Source organism: Chiloscyllium plagiosum, unplaced genomic scaffold (assembly GCF_037043375.1).
Source record: "Chiloscyllium plagiosum isolate Xiang-an unplaced genomic scaffold, Cpla_swu_hap1 HiC_scaffold_8, whole genome shotgun sequence".
Lineage (NCBI taxonomy): Eukaryota > Metazoa > Chordata > Chondrichthyes > Orectolobiformes > Hemiscylliidae > Chiloscyllium > Chiloscyllium plagiosum.
The window spans coordinates 95,047,030-95,065,001 of record NW_028270146.1 but is presented as its reverse complement, the minus strand read 5'-3'; the positions used below and the strand labels follow the sequence as shown (position 1 = coordinate 95,065,001).

Sequence of the window (17,972 nt, the reverse complement as noted above, 5' to 3'; positions counted from 1 at the left end):
ACTTCCGGGATGAACCTGAGCTCAGCAAGAGACAAGTGCAAGTGAAGATTTTGGTTCTTGTTCATCTATGGGATGTGGGCAATGCTGGCGGAGTCAGCATTTATTGCCCATCCCTAGTTGCCCCTCGAGAGGCGGTGGTGAGCGGCCATCTTGAACCGCTGCAGTGCACCTGCTGTGGGTTGACCCACAATGCCCTTAGGGATGGAATTCCAGGATTGTGACCCAGCAACAGTGAGGGAACGGTGATATATTTCCAAGTCAGGATGATAAGTGGCTTGGAGGGGAATTTGAAAGTGGTGGTGTTCCCATGTATCTGCTGCCCTTGTTCTTCTAAATGGAAGGGGTTATGGGTTTGGAATGTGCTGTCTGAGGAACTTTGGTGAATTTCTGCAGGGCATCTTGTAGATAGTACACACTGCTGCTACTGAGCGTCAGTGGTGAAGGAAGTGATGTGGTGCCAATCAATCAGGTTGCTTTGTCCTGGATGGTGTCAAGCTGCTTGGGTGTTGTTGGAGCTGCACCCATCCAGGCAAGTGGGGAGTATTCCATCACACTCCTGACTTGTGCCTTGTAGATGGTGGACAGGTTTTCGGGAGTCAGGAGGTTACTCACTACAGTATTCCTAGCTTCTGACCTGCTCTTGTAGCCAGTGTTTATGTGGTGAGTCAAGTTGAATCAGATGCCTGAAGTCAAACACACAGGTCCCTTACTGACAGCGGAAAGACTTTGTCCAGATCCTAACGAGGTGAGAGCTGAAGCAGAGGTGCAGCAACCAAAGGAGGTGAAAGCAAGGCAATGATTTGTTGGATTTATGAATGACTTAGCAAAGTTCTTGTGTAATTGTCATCGGAGGATATGAACCTGTACACAAGCTCAGTGCAAAAGATGTTCCATGGTATGGGGCACAGAACAAGAAGCAGCTTTCACTTTACATTAAACAGCTAGTCATGGCCGTGTCAGTGCTGCGGTACGTCCGTGCTAAATCACCCTGTGGTGTGATGCCAGGGAGCAATCTGTGGCAGCAATCCTTTTTGCATCCAGACCTTTCATGCAAACTGAACAATGCTCAGATGACAAAAGAGCGCCTGGCCATTGTCTTTGCTTGTGACTATTTTGAGCACCATTCCTTTGGGAGAGACAAAGCGACAGCGTTGTTCACCTATAAGCCACTTCCTGAAACCGCCTCTATCTGTTCCAAGTGTCTGCAAGGAATGCAATTTTGTTTCTATCTGGATGTGAGGAAAAGCAGTGGTAACAAACATACATTGTAGACATTGGTGTTGGGAATAGCACTCCCTCTGGTAGTCATGATTTGGAGATGCCAGTGTTGGACTGGGCTGTACAAAGTTATAAATCGCACAACATCAGGTTATAGTCCAACAGGTTTATTTGGAAGCACTAGCTTCCGGAGCGACGCTGCTTCATCAGGTGGTTGTTCGCAGTGCTCCGAAAGCTAGTGCTTCCAATAAACCTGTTAGACTCTAACCTGGTGTTGTGTGATTTTTAACTTTGTCCACCCTCTGGTGAATGTTTTTGTTTTGACCACTACAAGGGAGTGTGACATCTCCCAGAATGCAGTGAAAGCAGCAGCTCCACATTCTGTAAGGTGTCAGTTTAGCAGAATGGGAAAGATAACTGACTTGCTGAAATCAAGCAGACAGTACAGCATGATGTCACACATCAAATACTGCAGGGAGGAGTGAGGAAACGTTGGCCTGAAAGCACCAAGAACACACTTGTTGCTATCAAAGAGTTTAGGGCGGACACAGATGAAGTGGTAGTCCAAGATGCATCTTGTCAGAAAGGAATTGAGTAAATAGATGAGACAAGAGATGCCTAAGTGCAAGCCATTAAGGAATTATCTTGAGACTGAGGGAGACAAGAGCGTGTATGGAATGAGCTGCCAGAGGAAGTGGTGGAGGCTGGTGCATTTGCAACATTTAAAGGCATCTGGATAATTACGTGAATATGGAGGGTTTAGAGGGATATGGCCCAAATGCTGGCAAATGGGACTAGATTAATTTAGAATATCTGGTCAACATGGATGAGTTTAAAGGTCTGTTTCCGTGCTGTACAACCTTATGACTCTATAAACACTAAGCTCAGCGAGCTACAGAGGAATGTCACACCACACCCAGAACATTCTCCCAGTCGTGAAACTGCCACCGAAGCCTGAAGTAATGGACGTGAGACATGGGCGAAAAGTCTCAATGGCGGCCAAATTTCACTTTGATAAAATGGCTAAGTCATTGCCAGAGGTGAGCACTAGAGAGCCAGTCAGAGTGCAAACATTCAACATTCTCGTCAAAAGCCAGTCCGAATAGCAATTCGGAACCTGTTTTGAGCTGTTATCACCTCAACTAAACAAATGACCAGGTATATCTTTGCAACCATAGACATCATGGTACAACTAGTGAAACTGTACCACTGGCCCAGATTACAGAATGCCCATCAGCCACAGAAAAATGGAAATGGATCAACAGCACCATTTTACCACATCACCAGCACTCTCCATGTGAATGACACTCCTGGAGGGAGACCAATGCCTTCAAAACGAGCAGATACCAAACAAATAGCCAATGACAATGTGTGCATGCACTGTTAAGAGACTTGTATGATTTAAAGGGTTTATTTTATGCAACGTGCAGAAACTGAAAAGGAAACTGACTAAAGGTAACACACTGGCTTGTTAATGAACAAACATTTTCTCTGTGGCTGTATCTGTTGGGTAATTTGTAAATGCAAAAGTCTGTGCATACAATTTTATTAATTTTATGATAAACAGGAGATTTGCATTTGTACTTGGTGTACTGGCTGGCTTGCTATCTCTGCTGTGAGAGCCTTAGTGGGCAGTCTGTGGCAGAATCACTTGAACCAGTATTGATCACTTAAAATACAAAGTGAAAACTTCTAACTGTGGCGTTTTACTCTCCCTGCAGTGCTGGCAGCTCCTGGCTCTGTGCGTTGCTCTTTTCCTTCCCCAGCATCACTTCCTGTGGTATCTGAAACTTCACCTGCAGCGCCATGCTGACCCCAGGTAGGAGGCACCTGCTGCATTGTACATAAGGGTCAAACTGTGTGACATAGAACATAGAAGAATACAGCCCAGTACAGGCCCTTTGGCCCTCGATGTTGCGCCGATCCAAGCCCACCTAACCTATACTAACCCATTATCCTCCATATACCTATCCAATGCCCGCTTAAATGCCCATAAAGAGGGAGAGTCCACCACTGCTACTGGCAGGGCATTCCATGAACTTACAACTCGCTGAGTGAAGAACCTACCCCTAACTTCAGTCCTATATCTACCCCCCCTTAATTTAAAGCTATGCCCCCTTGTAATACCCGACTCCATACGCGGGAAAAGGTTCACACTGTCAACCCTATCTAACCCCTAATCATCTTGTACACCTCAATCAAGTCACCCCTAAACCTTCTTTTCTCTAATGAAAACAGCCCCAAGTGTCTCAGTCTTTCCTCATACGATCTTCCTTCCATACCAGGCAACATCCTGGTAAACCTCCTCTGCACCCGTTCCAGTGCCTCCACATCCTTCCTATAGTATGGCGACCAAAACTGCACACAATATTCCAGATGCGGCCGCACCAGAGTCTTATACAACTGCATCATGACCTCAGGACTCCGGAACTCAATTCCTCTACCAATAAAAGCCAGTACGCCATATGCCTTCCTCACCGCACTATTTACCTGGGTGGCAACTTTCAGAGATCTGTGTACATGGACACCAAGATCCCTCTGCTCATCCACACTACCAAGTATCCGACCATTAGCCCAGTACCCCATCTTTTTGTTATTCTTCCCAAAGTGAATCACCTCACACTTAGCTACATTGAATTCCATTTGCCACCTTTCTGCCCAGCTCTGCAGCTTCTCTATATCCTGCTGTAACCTGCCACATCCTTCCTCACTGTCAACAACTCCTCTGACTTTCGTATCATCCGCAAACTTGCTCACCCAACCTTCTAACCCCTCTTCCAGGTCATTTATAAAAATGACAAACAGCAATGGTCCCAAAACAGATCCTTGCGGAACACCGCTAGTGACGGCACTCCATGAAGAAACTTTGCCATCAACTACTACCCTCTGTCTTCTTCCATCCAGCCAATTCCTAATCCAAACCTCCAACTCACCCTCAATGCCATATCTCCGTATTTTCTGCAGTAGCCTATCATGGGGAACCTTATCAAACGCCTTACTAAAATCCATATACACCACATCTACCGCTTTCCCCTCATCAACCTCCTTCGTCACCTTTTCAAAGAATTCAATAAGGTTTGTGAGGCACGACCTGCCCTTCACAAAACCAGGCTGACTATCCTTGATCACATTATTCCTATCCAGATGTGCATAAATCCTATCCCTTACAATTCTCTCTAAGACTTTGCCCACAACAGAAGTGAGACTCACCGGCCTATAGTTACTAGGGTTATCCCTACTCCCCTTTTTGAACAAGGGAACCACATTTGCTATCCTCCAGTCTTCTGGCACTACTCCTGTAGACAAAGAGGACATAAAAATCAAGGCCAATGGCTCTGCAATCTCCTCCCTTGCTTCCCAGAGAATCCTAGGATAAATGCCATCAGGCCCAGGGGACTTATCTATTTTCACCTTTTCCAGGATTTCCAACACCTCTTCTCTACATACCTCAAAGCCATCCATTCTACTTATTTGTGACTCAGTATTCACATCGACGACAATGCCCTGTTCCTGAGTAAATACTGAAGAAAAGTATTCATTCAGTGTCTCCCCAATCTCTTCCGCCTCCACATGCAACTTCCAACTACTATCCTTGACTGGACCTATTCCTACCCTAGTCATTCTTTTATTCCTGACATGAAGTGTATGCAAATGGAACACCGAATGGCCATTTCCTACTGCATCGGAACTGACTAACGTCTGCTTTTTGGTTCTGTGTCGTTCCATCATCATAGGTTGCCCTATCTCCCAGTCCTTTACAAATATTGCTGTCTTCTGTCTTTCTCCTTCAGTCAGCCATACCAAATTCCCAGTGAGGAAAAATCTTTTCCACAACATTGCATGTCTGAACGTAAGAACATTAGGAGTAGGTCATCTGGCCCCTTTGAGCCTGCCCCGCCATTCAATAAGATCACCGATGATCTTTATTCATGGCCTCAGCTCCACTTACCCGCCCGTTCACCACAACCCCTAATTCCTTTACTGTTCAAAAATCTATCTTTGCCTTAAAAACATTCAACCAGGAAGCCGCAACCCCTTCCCTGGGCAGGGAATTCCACAGATTCACAACCCTCCGGGTGAAGAGGTTCCTCCTCAGCACCGTCCTAAATCTGCTCCCCCTTATTTCGAGGCTGTGTCCCCTAGTTCTAGTTTCACCCTCCCTGCTTCCTATCCTTATCTATTCCCTTCATAATTTTATACATTTCTATAAGATTCTCCCTCATTCTTCTAAATTCGAATGAATATAATCCCTCAGTCTACTCAGTCTCTCCTCATAAACCAACCCCCTCAACTCTGGAACCAGCCCAGTGAGCCTCCTCTGCACCCCCTCCAGTACCAGTACATCCTTGCTCAAGAAAGGAGACCAAAACTATACACAGTACTCCAGGTGTGGTCTCACCAGCACCCTATACAGCTGCATCACAACCTCCCTGCATTTAAACTCCATCCCTTGAGCAATGAAGGACGATATTCCATTTGCCTTCTTAATTACCTGCTGCACCTGCAAACCAACTTGTTGTGAATCATGGCTGGCTTGTTGTAGTCACAGGTCCTGATAGGGGAATGACTGTTGTGTTGGAACTAATTTCAGACAGGCATTGCTGGTTAGCTCCTGAGTCTCTCTCCCAAAGTTTTACCCAAGATCACTGAAGGACCCGGCTGAGATTTGGAACTCCTTCCCATGTTTCACGCTCTGTCAAGCATTCCCAGGTGAAGTGTAGCATAGTTTACACTTCATTAAGGGAGGTGATGACCCAACGGTATTATCAATAGATCACTAATCCAGATTCCCAGGAAACGTTCTGGGGACCTGGGTTTGGATCCCACCACAGCAGATGGTGGAATTTGAATTCAAAATAAAAAAGAAAAATCTGGGATTACAAGTCTAATGCTGACTGTGATTGTTGATTGGGAAAACCCCATCTGGCTCACTAGTGTCCTTTAGGGAAGGAAACAGCCATCCTTACCCGGTATGGCCTAACATGTCACTCCAGACCAACAGCAACATGGTTGACTCTGAATTGTCCACTGGGCAATTAGGGATGGGCAGTGGATGCTGACCTAGGCCAGTGAATGAATAAAAACTTGGAGTAAATCACCCTTTGTGTCAAGCTCGTGATCGCCACGCTTGAGGTAGCTCCTTGTATCCTACAGGGTATAATAATGTAGTGTTTATCTTACTGAATGACCCAGTCCTTGATTAATAGTCACCCTTCTATGTGTCTCCAGTTCTATGCCATTGTGATTGACTTTTAATTGCCTTCATAGTAACCAGTTGTATCAAACTGCCACTAAAATTCGGTACGATGGTTCAAAGTTTGTGTCAAGTATCAACCCCAGAATAGGCCGAATCGCCTGTTTCTGTACTGTGAGTGCTCTCTAAGAAGAAGACCCAACTTTAGCTTGTCAGAGCAGAGATGGATAATAAGTTCCAATCTTGTCAGAAACACTCATGCAAGGACAAACCGATTGGGTATTTGCTAGATTTGCACATAAATCTCGGTCTGGCCTACCCCTGCGCGGAGCGTCGTCCCCAAGCCAGCCATCAGCATGACAATTATTCACGGGGAAAGCATGGAGGCTACTGAGCATTGATGACTCAGTTCTCTTCTGGCCCGTCGCAGGACTGAGATCGGTAAATACTCCATCTACTGCCAGAGGTCGGCGGAGCGGACCCTGCGGAATGGGGATCGGGAAGCCAAGCCATCTCGGATGGAGATAATGTCAATCCTCCTACGGAATCCTTACCACCATTCCCTGCCTTTCAGTATCCCGGTCCATTTCATGAACGGGACTTACCAGGTCAGTCACACGCTGTCAGTGTCCTTGATTCAGGAGAGCTGTTCCTAAGGAATCCGTGGCCTTGCTTTCGGGTTAATCTTCCCTCTCCGTGTTATTTAAAATGCATATGATTTTGCAGCAGTGACAGTGTAGATCCAGCCTTATAATTCAATGCCACTGTGCAGCCCAGCAGTGAGACCCTTACGCAGAGAAATGGTAAAGAAATAGCTGAAACCCTAGTTGTAAATTTGGGATAGTGTCCTTTCTCTGGGCAGTGATCAGTTGTATTGCAGTAAGTCATCGGCATCTCCCTGTATGCTGGGTTACGTTATTCCACATGTTTGTGTGTGAAGTTGGCAATGCTGAATCGCTTGAACAGGGTTAGAGGACAATTGTTCGTGCATGAATAGGGAAGTTTTTTTTTCTATTCGTCTGTGGAATGTGAGCATCGCTGGCTGGGCCAGCATTTGTTGCCCGTCCCTAGTTGCCCCTTGAGAAGGTGGGGGTGAGCTGCCATCTTGAACCACTGCAGTTCATCTGCTGTGGGTTGACCCACAATGCCCTGAGGGAGGGAAGTCTGGATCTTGACCCAGTGACACTGAAGGAACAGTGATATATTTCCAAGTCAGGATGGTGAGTGGTTTGGAGGGGAAATTGAAGGTGGTGATGCTCCCATTTATCTGTTGCCCTTGTCCATCTGGATGGAAGTGCTCGTGGGTTTGGAAGGTGCTGTCTGAGGATCTTTGGTGAATTTCTACAGTGCGTCTCGTAGGTAGTACACACTTATGCTACTTCCGGGAGTGGAGGAAGTGGGTGTGGTGCCAATCAAGCGGGCTACTTTGTCCTGGATGGTGTCAAGCTTCTTGAATGTTGTTGGAGCTGCACCCATCCAGGCAAGTGGGGGGGGGGGGGGGGGGGGGGGGGTGGGGGCGGGGTGCCAGGTGGGATGAGTTTAAAGGGATATGGACCAAACACAGGCAAGTGGGACAAGTTTAGTTGGAGAAACCAGGTCATCATGGATGGGTTGGACCAAAGCGTCCATTTCCATGCTGTCTGACTATGGCAATGACTCTAATTCGCTGTGGTGTTCTCATGGAATTTGAAGATGAGACGGCCATTGAATTCTCATTTGTACGTTCTCCTCATGAGTAAGGATTGGATATTCTTGGAGATACTCGATGCTTTGCTCTTTCCAGAGTTGGGGGTTAGTCAGCCATTGAATAACCCGGTCCAGAGTTGAGAGATGATTTGCGCCCAGCTTTTGGGTCAGTCTACAATCCAAGTCTTGACACATTGGGTCAAATTTGAAACCAGCTCTGGTCCATTTCCTGTTTGCTCAGGTTGTGGGCTTTGATGGATCCACGACAGTTGAGGAATTCTTGCACACGCTCAACCAGGAAATAGGGATGAGAAAACCGTTACATTCGGGATTCGCACTCTTTACCGATGATCCTTCTGGAAAGGATTTGGAACATTGTCTGCAGGGCACCGTGAAGGTAAGACAACTTTATTCACTGTCATGGCCACCCCTGTAGAATCTGGACCCACTCCATCACTCATCCGTCATGAACCCGACAGCCCTCACTATAACACCGATACACCCCACACCCCTCACTGCAACAGCGATATACCCCACACCCCTCACTGTAACACCGATATACCCCACACCCCTCACTGTAACACCGATATACCTCACACCCCTCAATGTAACAGCGATATACCCCACACTCCTCACTGTAACAGCGATACACCCCACACCCCTCACTGAAACACCGATATACCCCACACCCATCACTGTAACACACATATACCCCACACCCCTCACTGTAACACTGATATACCCCACACCCCTTACTGTAACACCGATATATCCCATGCCCCTCACTGTAACACTAATATACCCCACATTCCTCACTGTAACACTGATATACACCACACCTCTCACTGTAACACCGATATACCCTACACCCCTCACTGTAACACTGATATACCCCACACCCCTCACTGTAACACTGATATACCCCTCACTGTAACACTGATACACCCCACACTCCTTTTACCTGTGAATCTTGTGTACTGATTCAGTCAAGCTGTCACAAAGTCAGATCTGTACTCAGTCCAATTGGATCTATTTAATGTGGTATTGAGTCACTGAAATATGGTTATACTAACTGATGAGTAGAGTCTTTAAGGTAATGTCAGAATCTGTCATTGCTGTACCAGAGGAATTTTAACCATTTCAATAATTATTTCTTGAAGATTTGTGATGTGATTTCAAAATGGGAACAAGCACTAAAGGAACTGCACCCCGGTAAATATGAAGGGAACAGGATTGTCCGACTGATGTATAAAAGCAGGTAAGATCGTAGATTGACAGATCATCATATCCCACAAAGCATTATGCCTCTGTTTATACTATACACTATCATGCCTTATCCCTCTGCCAGTATGATGTCCCTACCTTTATAACACACTCTACATTGCATTCACCCCATATTTATAATGTACTTCATTGTGAATTATCCCAATGTTTATAACACACTCTAGAGTGCATTATCCCTGTGTTTATAAAGCACTCTACAGAGTTATCCTCATGTTGAGAGTATACACCACAGTACATTATTTCTATAATTATCATATACCACATGATGTACTGTATCTGTGTTTCACATATAACAGTGGCATATCCTAGTAATTAATACACAGCCTATGCCAAATCTCTGAGTTTATAACGTACTGTGCTGCCTTACAATCTTGTATTCTGCTATTACAGAATAGTTTGATTATATGCGAGATATTTTGGTCATTGTCTGTCCTATATTCCCAGTATTGTCAATGATGGACAGTTAAATTAACTGTTCACCCATTGATTCTCACTGACATGTGCCTCCAGCCCCATCTTGTGGCCACACAGTGATGTGTACCGTTACAAAACTGAAGCTGAGTAATTCTGAATCAGATTGTGAGGTATTCCTCATCCACTGCTGGGTGAGCCTGAATACATACTGCAGGCTGTTTCCCCACAGACCTGGGACTGAGGCACACCCACTGTGGGCTTTGCTGTCTTGTTGGTCATCTGATGACACTGGTTCTGTTGTTTGGCACAGGATGTATTTCAGAGCTCAGGCGAAGGGCGAAACAGAGCGAGAGCGCCTCCTGCTGACCTATCAGGTTAATGACGAGGTGGTGAACGGACGATTCCCTGTGAATAAAGACCTGGCCTTGGAGGTGACTGCCTTAATGGCCCAGGTTAGCGTCTGGCTCGGAGAGTCTAATGTGTATTACTGTTGCAGGTATCAGGAAGCAAAGCTGTTCAAGCTGTTTGTTCAAAGGGCCATTCCGACTCCAGTCCTATTCTCTCTCACTTGTTCTTTCCTCTGTGTTTCATGCTGCTTTTCCTTTGTCAGGTAAATGCCCCCCTGCCCCTATAGCACGCTCCCATATCTCCCCTCTCGCTCTCATTCTCATGCTTCCTTGTTGCTCTTCTCTCTGATCCTTCTGTCACTCTGTCCATCGCTGTGCCGTTTCTTTCTCCTGCATGATCACCTCTGTTCTGCTTTTATCCCACCCTTTCTGTTGTGTCTACCTTGCCATGGTGTGTGTAAGAATACCCCAGACACCCTGGTTTTAATTTTCCATGTTTTCCTCCATAGAATCATGCAGTACAGGTAAGGCCCTTCAGTCCCCATCGACTCGGCACTGGTAGATGAGAGTGGATTTGGCTACTGCCTATTAACAGTCATGTACCTGTACATTATTTCATCCAAGTTGCCTTCCTTCTTGAAGGATTTGACCACCCAATACTTTTTATCTTCTTCGTTCCCAGTATGTGGGTGTCACTGGCCCGGGATGTGATGCTCCATTGTGGCCCAGAGGGACGATTAGGAGCCATGTTGCTGTGGCCCTAGAGTCACATTGTAGGCCAGACCAGGTCAGGACAGCACTTTCCTTCCCTAAAGGGCATTAGTGATCCAGATGGGGTTCTCCCGACAATGGATTCGTGATCATCCTTAGGTTCTGAATTCTCAGACTTTTAATGAACTCAGATTCCATTATCTGCCGTGGCAGGATTCAAACCTGGGTTCCCAGCACATTAAATGGGTCTCTGGATTAACAGTCCGACAGTAATACCAGTAGGCCTTCATCTCCCCACGTATGTAATACAGAGGAACCTCGATTATCCGAAAATCGGATCATCCGAAGGTGACCTCGAGGTCCCGACAGAAACATTACATCAAAGACATGTGTCCAACACTGATTGTGTCTTTCGTTTACAGTAATTAAACGTGCTGCTGAGAACAGTCCTGGGAGCGCAGGCACTGTCTCTAAATGACTGACCTCCCGCGTGCTCTCTCTCTCTCTCTTTCTCCCCCCCACACTTTCCCTGAAGGTCTACACAGGCGTGTACCCAAAACACCCTTTCCCCAGGTAATCTCTCCAACATTCCTGAAGAAGGGCTCATGCCTGAAACGTCGTTTCTCCTGTTCCTTGGATGCTGCCTGACCTGCTGCGCTTTTCCAGCAACACGTTTTCAGCTCAATCTCTCCAACACTGTCCTGTACAGGGCAGAGGTGGAACCTGTCAAACAGTTGCAGTGAAAAGTTGTGTGTGTGTGTGCACGCGCGCTATTTGGAGACACCCCCCTACCCCCGAAAGGCAGCAGCAGCTGTCTTGTTATTGGTGTCCAGTCTGGCTGCCCCGGAGAGGGGGTGGGGCGCGCAGGGGTGCAGGAGGGGGCAGTAGGCGGTGTTGGATGGGGTTTGGGGGCAGGCGGGGGGGGCAATGTTGGACAGGGCTGTGGGGGAGCAGGGGGGGGGGCTCGCGGGCGCGCTGTGATGCTGCCTTATCCCCTGAACAGGGAGCAGGCTTTACAGAAAACTCCGAGTCCCAGAGGAAAGGCATTGAATCGATTTACCGAATAATCAATTACCTGAACGAAATAGTGCTCATCCATCTCGTTCGGATAATCGAGGTTCCTCTGTATTGTGCTTGTTCATATATCTTCCTACAGAGGACACTGGGCAATATTTGTGACCAGGAACACTGGTGAATTGATTAAATACCTTTCCTTTGCTCAGAGGTATGAACCTGATAATAATACATCAATTCCCTTCCTCGAACCTTACAGTATAGAGCGAAACCATTTGACCCTTATTGTAGAAAGGGATTTCCAATTAGACCCACTGTCTTGGTGTCTCGTAACCCTGATGTTATATTTCCCTTTATCTAATTTTCTTCTGAAAGCGACTTTCTAAACTGCTTCTGCCACATTTTCAGCTGAGGTGTTTTGAATTGTAACTCTTGTGTGTAAAACGTTTGTCTCATGTTGTCATAGAGATGTACAGCACGGAAACAGACCCTTCGGTCCAACCCGTCCATGCTGACCAGATGTCCCAACCCAATCTAGTCCCACCTGCCAGCACCCGGCCCATATCCCTCCAAACCCTTCGTATTCATATATCCATCCAAATGCCTCTTAAATGTTGTCCCTTGTCATTTTATCAATTATCTGAAACCTGCGCCCCCCCCCCCACACCCCCCCTTGCTGTGGGAGTAGTTTCTCTTTGTTTAGTTTAATCACAACCGTCCAATTTCTCACATATCTAGTAAAACTGCCCTGTACCTCTCAGGAGAATAATCTTTGGCCTCTGCGTTGCTGGCTCAGGGTAGAGTGGACTTGGTTTGTGGCCGGTTGCTGCACTGGGTGATCGTTCTAAACCATCCTGTACTGATACCAGCTCCGCTCCACAGCTTCTGAATGTGGATCAGAGAATCAAGGGATATGGGGATGGTGGGTGGGTGGGGGCAAGGACAAGGCAGCTGTGATCTGACTGAATGGCAGAACAGTGTCAAAGGCTCAGTGACTGACCCCAGTTCCTCCTGTCACCAACTTGCGGGCTGTGTTTCCCTGCAGAAGCGCCTAGTACATCCACAGGCCAGTGCGGGTGATTCTGCAGGGTGGACCTACTGCTTTGTATTTTTTTAATGGCTTCCCAGCAAATGTCCAGGAACTACCTCCTCTTGGTGGTTCTGAGCGTCATTGGCCATCCCCTAGTCAGGTGTTTTCCTTTCGGCCTGTTCGGAGATTGAAACCAGCCCCTCCTGGTTCACGTAGATAGGTACCCATTCTTGGTTATCCTTGAGAAGATGGTGCAGAGCCACTTCCTTGGCATGTAGGGAGATGTACAATGTCGTTAAGAAGGGAATTCCAGGATTTTGGCCCAGCAACACTGAAGGAATGGAATATATTTTCAAGTCAGGATGGCTAGGAGGGGAAATTGCATGTGGTGGTGTTCCCATGTATCTGCTGCCCCTGCCCTTCATAGAATCCCTGCAGTGCGGAAGCAGGCCATCAGGTCCACACCATCCCTCCGAAGACCATCCCATCCCTGTAACCCTGCATTTCCCATGGGCAAACCACCCAACTGGCACATCCCTGAACACTATGGGCAATTTAGCACGGCCAATCCACCTGACCTGCACATTTTTGGACTCTGGGAGGAAACCGGAGCACCTGGAGGAAACCCACGCAGACACAGGGAGAATGTGCAAACTCCACACAGTCACCCCAAGGCTGGAATCGAGCCTGAGTCCCTGGTGTTGTGAGGCAGCAATGCTAACCACTGAGCCACTGTGCCACTCCAGTAGAGACTTGGATTTGGAAGGTGTTGCTGATGGAAATCTCTTGCTGAGTTGCTGCAGTGCATCTTTTAGATGGTAGACAGTGCTGCCACTTTCTGTTGGTGGTGAGGGCCACAGGATACTCATGGTGATATTTCAGGGTTTGTAATGTGTGCTGGTGTGGTTCCTATAGGTGGAGTACGGTGATCTGGCACGCCCGATCCCTTCCAGTCCCGGGAGCAGCTCCCAGTCGAAGACCCAGCAGTTTCTGCAGCAGGTTCTGGAGAAATTCTATCCCAAGCACTACAGACAAGGATGTACACACCAGCAGATCAGGTAGGCCTGGCCTCGACTTCCCCGATTCTTTGACCGTACCAGGGCATTCTCAACCTTTACCAAGTAAAATCCATGACGTAGCTTGAGAGCAGTGTAACATCCGCAGGCCTTTGTCTGATTCAATCTCGAGTTAGGAAATAGTTGACAAGGGACTGTCAGCTGAAATCACGGCTCATTGGAACTGAAAGCAAGGTTTTGGCTTGGGGTTCGAAGATTGGCTGGGTGGATAGAGCAGTAATAATGATGATGTACTCGTGAGTGACTAGTGTTGTACCGTAATGATCTGGGTTGGGGCCCTACCCACTCACTATTTATTCATGCCTTTGGATAACACAACTGAGCGCCCTGTAGAGCAGTGTCTGAGTTCAGTCAGTAATGTGGGAGGGAACATTTTTAGATTTAGCAAGTGGGCAAACTGTGCCTGAACGTCACCTTAGGAAAGTGCTGTTGAGCTGCTATTATTCATATATTGTAGAAGGTCCTACAACCACATATTGTAGGTAGGTATTGTATGTGTGCAGACCACTGCCCCTCAAGGAGGGTATGTTGATCTTGGAGAGGCTGCTGTAACCATGGACCAGAATAAATTAAATTTGATTAGATTAGATTCCCTACAGTATGGAAACAGGCCATTTGGCCCAACCAGTCCACACCGACCCTCCAAAGAGTACCCCACTGAGACCCATTTGCCTCTGACTGATGCATCTAACACTATGGGACAATTTAGCATGGCCAATTCACCCTGACCTGCACAGTTTTGGATTGTGGGAGGAAAGCAGAGCACCCGGAGGAAACCCGCGCAGACGCGGGGGAGAATGTGCAAACTCCACGCAGAGAGTCGCCCGAGGCTAGAATCGAACCCAGGCGCTGGACCTGTGATGCAGCAGTGCGAACCGCTGAGCCACCGTGCCGCCCCTGCTGTGATTAATAAGCTCATGTTATGAGGGCACGTTGGATAGAGCAGGATTGTATTCCCTTAAGCTTTAAAGATGGAATGTGTTTCAACTATTTAAAGGATTCAGGAAGGTATCTATGAAGGAACTATTTCATCTGACTGTAGCAGGGAGTCAAGACAAAGGAAAGATAATTTAGATTGAAAGGTCAGGAAGTTACATACGGGGCTTCCTTTTCCACAGAAAGGGAAGGCCATTGGAAATGCTATCTGAGGAGGCCGTGGTGTTGGGATGGGACACTCGGTGCCTATGGGCAGATGGTTGTCTTTTTCTTTAAGTGACAACCTCAAGGAACACGGAGCGATGGCGGGAGAATGGAATTGAGTTGTGGATCAGCCATGATCTGACTGAATTCTGGAACAGAGGAGCTGAAACAGCAACCACCTTCTGTTCCAAATGTTGCAGTATTTCCAACCGTCCAAGAGAGTGATAATCAGGGAGGGGAGGGCCAGTCAGGTGAAGGTAACAGTTTATGAGTGTGGATCGACACCTGTCCTTAACCTAGATAACCATAGTGCTGTTTCTCTGTGTGATGCTGGCCATCTCTATTCAAACAGGCGACTGGCAGACACACTGGCCACAAAGTGGATGCTTCTGAGAGGTTGCAGTGGAGCTGACTGCGTGCGAATCTACCTGACTGTCGTTCGCAAGTGGCCATTCTTTGGAGCAAAACTTTTCACGGCGAAGGTAAAACCTGAATCAATGTGACAAGGGCCACAGCAAATAGTTACCTCAGGAGCTCTGGGTACCCTTCACCCCTGCCCCGCAGACGCGCAGACACACACGCGCACACAGATGCACACGTGCAGACAGACACACGCATCAGACACACTCGTTCTCTCACACTCTCACTCACACACAAGGTAGAATTTAAAGATCATGACAGTTGGTAGTTGATCCTCTCCCTCACTAAGACTGCATACTTTCAACATCGGAACGTATCAGGTCGAGTGACCCTTCCTCAGAACTGATGGTAACGAGGAAAGTGTTGGTTTTTCTGCAAAAGCTAGGATGGGACGGGGTACGATGTAAGCAATAGGTAGGGATAGAGCCCAAAGCGAGAGAAGGACTGTTGGACAGACAAAGAAGTGGATAACAGTCAGCCTGGGAGAATGAATCAAGGTTAAAGTGGTGCTGGAAAAGTACAGCAGGCCAGGCAGCATCTGAGAACCAGGAAAAATCGACGTTTCGGGCAAAAGCCCTTCCTCAGGAATCCTTGCACTGCTTGGTATGCACCACCAGAGGTTGCTGTTGATCCATGTTAATGGAATCAGGAAATTCCTGATGAAGGGCTTTTGCCCGGAACGTCGATTTCCCTGCTCCTCGGATGCTGCCTGACCTGCTGTGCTTTTCCAACACCACTCTATAATCTTGACTCTGATCTCCAGCATCTGCAGTACCCACTTCTGCCTGGGAGAATGAATAGCTACTAATGGGGACTGTTAGTGGCTAACAATGGGTTGTATGTAGTAGCAGACTGTGTGATAACAAGGCTGGTTGTGTGGAGATTGACTATCAGAACATGGGGGAAGGTGCCTCGAGCCGCTCAGTTGTTGTACGCACTATTGAATCCAGAAGGCTGTAGAGTTCCCAAGCGGAAAACGAGGTGCTGTTCTTCCAGCTGGTAACGAGCTTCTCTGGAGCACCCCATAACAATTTTCCTAGCTGCCATCGGTTCTGAGGAAACATCACTGAACCCGAAACGTTAACTCTGGTTTCTCTCCACGGATGCTGCCAAACCTGCTGAGCTTTTCCAGCGATGTCTGTTTCTGTTTCTGCCGTGTCTGCAGTTGCCTGAACCCGAAGTTTTGGAATTCCCTCCCTATACCTGTCTGCCTCCCCTCCTTTGTTAAGAGACTGTCTTTCAAACCCACCTCTTTTGTACTCACAGTGTCTCAGTCTCAAGTTTCTGTGCTGTATCATTCTGTGGGGTGTTTTCCAGATTGAACAAATTCACATCCAGAATTCCAACCGGAATTCTTTGGTATCCCACCCTCGTTTTCCTGCTAGTTTTCCTTTTCAAGTACTTGTCCAAATGCATGTTGAAAAGCGCTGCTGAACATACTTTCAGGCATTGCCTTTCAGAGCAGACTGATCAACTGTGCAAAAAAATTACTGTTTTCCTCTGCTCTCTATTTATTTTAATGGCCTCCTTGAAGAACAATCCCAGGTTCCCTTCTCTCTCCACAGAAATGAAGCTAATGGCGGATTACATTGGATATACGGCACTCAAAAGCAGGCCATTCAGCCCAACCCATCACCCCTGGTATTTAGACTTCACTTGAACTTCCTTGCACATTGTTCCCATCTGATCCCCTTCTCTCGCATCTGCTTGTCCTGCTTTCCCATTAAGTGCATCAATACCACCCCCCCCCCCCCCCCCCGCCATATAATGTTTATAATAGGGCTGAAGTGTTGGACACAGTGGGTCAACAAGTGGCTGGACTTCCTGCAGCATTTACGCTAAGGGAGCAAGTTTGTCAGAAAGTGCGAGTTGGCACAGTAACACTTCCCTGTGACCTTTGTGCAAGTCTGAAAGGCCTCAAACCTTCGCAGATTGAACAGGCTCATTACAGTGAGGCTTTTAATTGCAACGCCAAAAAGCAGATAACTGTCAGAATTGCGGATTGGTAACAGGAAACGTGTCTGCTAAGACACTGTTTTGCACCATGCTGGCCATCGTACCATCATGAGTGTGTATTCAGAGCAGCTATATTTGTATAGCACCTTCTACAGAGTCTTCATGGTTTGTGCTGTCAAAGGCGTTGGTCAGGTTATTGAACACCACGTAAAGGTCACTGTTCTGTTCACTTGGCCCTGTCCAAATCAGATCCTGATAGTATAAAGGTCTTCTACACGCCTTGACAAGACCTTGACATCCTTCTTAAAGTTTGCCGCACAGAATTAGCACAATATCTGAAATGAGAACTCGAGCAATTTATAGCAGTGTAACGTAATGACAGGTAGTAAAGCTTCTTTAAAAGCTGCAGTAACTTAGATGTCTGGATTGTTACCGGAGCCATGAGAATGAGATTGGAGGGTTAAATGTGGAGGAGAGATGGG

At 47.2% G+C, this 17,972-nt stretch overlaps 2 protein-coding genes across 5 annotated transcripts in view; one reads left to right on the top strand and one right to left on the bottom strand.

Annotated features, from left to right (window-relative positions):
• Window positions 1–17,972, bottom strand: part of pigh (phosphatidylinositol glycan anchor biosynthesis, class H) — a 127,285-nt gene that overhangs the window by 49,367 nt on the left and 59,946 nt on the right. The window lies entirely within an intron of this gene.
• The window catches only part of plekhh1 (pleckstrin homology, MyTH4 and FERM domain containing H1), a 171,956-nt gene that overhangs the window by 120,723 nt on the left and 33,261 nt on the right, over window positions 1–17,972 (top strand). For all 4 annotated transcript variants that reach the window (XM_087990124.1, XM_087990123.1, XM_043698224.2 and 1 more), the window contains 7 exons: window positions 2,940–3,037; window positions 6,843–7,020; window positions 8,340–8,495; window positions 9,259–9,356; window positions 10,107–10,248; window positions 13,814–13,956; window positions 15,467–15,596. In XM_087990124.1, the coding sequence (XP_087846250.1) occupies window positions 2,940–3,037; window positions 6,843–7,020; window positions 8,340–8,495; window positions 9,259–9,356; window positions 10,107–10,248; window positions 13,814–13,956; window positions 15,467–15,596 (945 nt within the window). The remainder of the gene's footprint in view (window positions 1–2,939; window positions 3,038–6,842; window positions 7,021–8,339; window positions 8,496–9,258; window positions 9,357–10,106; window positions 10,249–13,813; window positions 13,957–15,466; window positions 15,597–17,972) is intronic.